The sequence below is a fragment of the Quercus suber genome, unplaced genomic scaffold (genome assembly GCF_002906115.3).
Source record: "Quercus suber isolate HL8 unplaced genomic scaffold, Cork oak 2.0 scaffold_420, whole genome shotgun sequence".
Classification (NCBI taxonomy): domain Eukaryota; kingdom Viridiplantae; phylum Streptophyta; class Magnoliopsida; order Fagales; family Fagaceae; genus Quercus; species Quercus suber.
Window position 1 is genome coordinate 658,913 of NW_027069871.1, and position 4,186 is coordinate 663,098.

The following is a 4,186-nucleotide window of genomic DNA, read 5'->3' on the forward strand; positions in this document are numbered from 1 at the left end:
TGGTCATTTTGGAGTTTTAAATAATATTTTGGTCATTTTGAAGATTTTAGAGATATTTTTGTAATTTTTAGAGATTGCAAGGTGTTTTCGTTATTTTGAAGGTTTTGAAAGTATTTTAGTCAATTTGGAGATTCTTTTAGTATTTCAATCATTTTGGAATTTTAGGTGCATTTTGTAGGCAGGATTCGATCACAGCCTTTTTATTCAACGACAAGACTTTACTTGTGCTAATTGGAATCATCTACATTTATCTTGATTAGCATATAATTTGTTTATCAAGAAACAAAATTTGTCAGTAATAAAATCTCCAATCTTAAGCCGTTGATACTCACTCAACTTAGCTTGATAACAACCCTAATTATATGACCACCCTTAAATATATGACGTCATGTAATAAGAGATTGATTCAAACTATCATGTTGAATGAATTTAAAAGGAAAACAGTATAGGTTTAAATTTCCATGTTCATTTACATATGAATTTTTTTTAAAAAAAAACTAATATATATCATGAAAAATGTAAAATTAATCATGGCGTATGTAATGACTAAAGAGATTGATTGTAAAATGCCGAACCACACAACATAGAATTTATTGCCCATTTTTGAAAGGTTACACGTGCAACCACCTACATAGCACCCAAAAAATTACAAGAAGAAAAATAAAGAAGCAAGCATGCAAAGATGTTCCTTTTTGTAATGCTCTTACAATTATTTTCCATTTTCAAATCACAACTCAAACCGAATAAACTATGAACTTGCACCGAAAACACGGATTCTTTGTTCAATCGGAACCCTGCAGCTCGGACAAGTAGCTTTACCCTTTTTCTCATAGTTATCACTGCAATTAGCACATAGAACTTGGTGAGCACACGGCAAGAAAACAATAGAGGCTTCATCTTTCGTACAAATTATGCATTCCCGATCACCATTGACTTCTTGCTCTGAAGAATCCTCCAAACAATATAATTCATGAAGCAGCTTAGCAATGGATTCTCCTTGTGGTTTTATGCCCTCATTGTATTCTGTGGACACTGTATCTGATGCATGGTGCGACTCAGTGAATTGAGAAGACGCTCTTAGATGTGAAAGTTCTTGCTCAAGTCTTTGAAGATCATCCTTGTGCCGCTGGAAGTCTATTTCTATCTTTAGGCGCAAAGCCTCAAGTTTTCTTTTGTTACTAGCCTCAGCTGCTTCCTTGGAGCGTCGTTCCTCCTCCACTTGTGCCGAGGCTAGCTCTTTGGCATTCAGCTCCTGCCTCCACTTTAACTGTAATAAGAAAATTGCACAGGCATAATTGGTTCACTAGTAAGTACTTATCATAAAAAAATAATTGGTGCAATAGTGAGTGGAGCATGTATATGATAGAATACATTGATTGTTTAAGATTAACACACAAGAATTCAGGGGAACTTATAAGTTGCTACAAAAGCTGTGGAGACAGTTGTAGATGCAAAGAATCATAACGGTGATGAATCCAATAAAAATAGAACGTGAAAAATTGAGCTTAAGGTACACAGACAATTAAATGAATGTGGACGAGGGTGGTAAACAGAAATTCAGTACAGTAAGCCTAAAGCAAAGTTAAAAGAGTAAGTGACCATGAACTCCAAATAATTTTGTTGTTAATTCATCTGATTTGTAATCATATATAACATTTACCCAAAAAAAAGAACTGCTTTCTCTCACAGAATAATTAATTGATCTTACAGATAAGGCAACATTTTGCAATCTAACAAATTATACTTCTATGCAACAGTTTGCTTCAACTGACTCTCAAGTCTAAACTGGTTTCTCATTTGTTATCCTTAACCCATATTACATTGATCATCTATATATCTTACATCATGGCTTTTTTGCACAAATCATCTTAGCAAGGGAGCTTTTGAGTTGGCCTCCCACTTCTATTTCCATATCATAAGAAAATGACCCATGTAAATAGACATGAGAGTTTGCATGTGTGTGTGTGTGTGTGTGTGTGTTGATACAGAGGTAAATTAATATTCTTAACACACCTCAAATTCTTTCTGAGCCTGTTTGATCCGAACCAGTTGTTGCTGCAATTCCTTAATCTTTTCTTTCTCATCTTCAATCTCCTCCTGCAACTTACTTTTCTGTTTTTCCCAAGCTAAAAGCTTCTTGAGGCACTTCTTCTCCCTCTTTGCAACCTCCAAACATGTTGTAACTGACTCTGATGCACTTAATTTCGAAGCCTCCTTTTCAGCTCTGAGTTCTGCATTCTCAGTCTCAAGTCGTCTCACAGCTGCATTTGCCCGGTCCACTTGACCACTAGCCTTTCTCAAAGCATTCTCCATCTCTGATAGTCTCTTCATGGTTGAGTCCTCAAGGGTCTGTTTCCCTTTCTTCAACCTTTGAGTCTCCTCCCTTTCCATTCTCAACATCTTAAGCTCATTCAGATCATGACAAAGCTTTCTTGCAGCTTGCATTGCCTTCTGGTGAGCCCACTCCTTCCGCTCCTTCACTTGTCTCTCAAAATCCTTAACTTGATGAAGCAGAGTCACTATCATCTCATCCTTCTGATCTTCTGCCACAGAATCCCAACTCTCATCAAGTTTCAGGTCGCGGAATTTACTCATAACCGAGTTTACAACCTCTTGGTTCTTCAAACACAAAGACTCCTGACTCTGCTCAAGTGGAACTTCAGCCCCCAATACAGCCTGGGCACCCCCGCGTGACAAAGCACTCGGACAAGCTTGAGACCGTGGCTGCAACTGCTTTGAGTTTGCCCTGAAACCAGCAGCAAACATGGCAACATTCCTTTTCAACAACAACTTCATCGAAGGAGAAAGGTTAAACCTTTTTGGACAGTCAATATCTCTCTGCAAAGTCACCTCTGGCCCACACGTAAAAAACCCATTAACTGGAAACTCTGACCCTCCCCCACTCCCAAAACCCCAGCCACCATGAAACCTACAAAGCGCCGGGGTCACAACACCAACCGAATGACTACCAACACTCTCAACAGCACTAGACACCATAGTACTACTACTACTACTACTAACACACCCATTGCTCATATTTGAAGGAAGCACTGGGATTTCAATACTACTTGCCCGACCCACATGAAGATCACTCATAAGCAAACACCACATGGCATCACCCTTGCTCAAATGCGGTTTAACCTGTTGCAACAAAGAAACCATACCCGCAAGGGAGTACTCCTCCAACTGTTTCAAATCAGTGAAAACGGGTTCGGATTCATCAGAATTCCCATCACCATCACCATCACCATCACAATCACCACCACCAGCACCACAATTACTACTAACACTACAATTCAAATAAGCCAAAGAGTTATGCAATATGTTTGTCAATACATCCATTCCCCCATAGCAATGCCCGTTTCGCAATATGGCTTTGAGGGCAACATCCTCATCATAACCCAATGCAACAAGCTTAGATATAGCTTCATTATACAAAAACTCCAAGTTTTTCAACAGAATTTCCTCTAATTGTTCCTCAGTGCAGTAACCCCACCCGTTATCTTCTTGGGTATTGGGGTTGTTATTACAAGAATTGTGGTTCTGGGTCGAATCCTTGAGACCCAGATGACCCAGATTATATTTCAATGATTTAATACCCGAATCAAATATGGATTTGGAGATTGATGCTCTATCTATGTAAGCACAGGGATCAAATTCGGGTTTAAGCGATCGGGTCCTACGATTCGCTCGCATGTGCTTCTCTCTTACAGTGCAACCCATGTTATATACGAATTGTAAAAAATAGAGATTGTTTGATTGATTGATATCTGATAGTATTTTTATTGAAATGAAGAAAAACAATGAAAATTTTTTTATGGGTCTAGAGAAGAGAAGAGAGACTCACCACTGGATTTTTGATGAGGATCGGCGTTCGATTTTGGAGTGTTTTGCTGAGACAAAATTCTGAGACACAGAGAGAGAGAACATGCGCGTGTTCGTGTCTTATAAAGTGAAGGACAAAATGGAGAGCTGACAAATCATGAAGATGCGGTTTGGTTTGGGCTAAATGTATTTTCTGAGGCTATAATGGGCCTAGTGCAACCTTTAAAACACTGTCTTTCTTTTTCTTTTTCTTTTTTTTTGCGTTGTTTGAGTTTAATTTAAGCCCAACTTGATTCAAAAATAAATAAATAATCCCAACTTATAGACTGACAGCTATTTCATCTCGCCTTGTCCCACATAG

At 38.3% G+C, this 4,186-nt stretch overlaps 1 protein-coding gene across 1 annotated transcript; it reads right to left on the reverse strand.

Annotated features, from left to right (window-relative positions):
• Positions 1-555: 555 nt before the first annotated feature.
• Positions 556-3,955, reverse strand: LOC112000970 (MND1-interacting protein 1). Its single transcript, XM_024033139.2, has 2 exons — positions 2,014-3,955; positions 556-1,267 (listed from the first exon to the last, which is right to left on the reverse strand). The coding sequence occupies exons 1-2, from the start codon at positions 3,721-3,723 to the stop codon at positions 749-751; spliced, it is 2,229 nt and encodes a 742-aa protein (XP_023888907.1). The 5' UTR covers positions 3,724-3,955; the 3' UTR covers positions 556-748.
• Between the last annotated feature and the right edge of the window lie 231 nt (positions 3,956-4,186).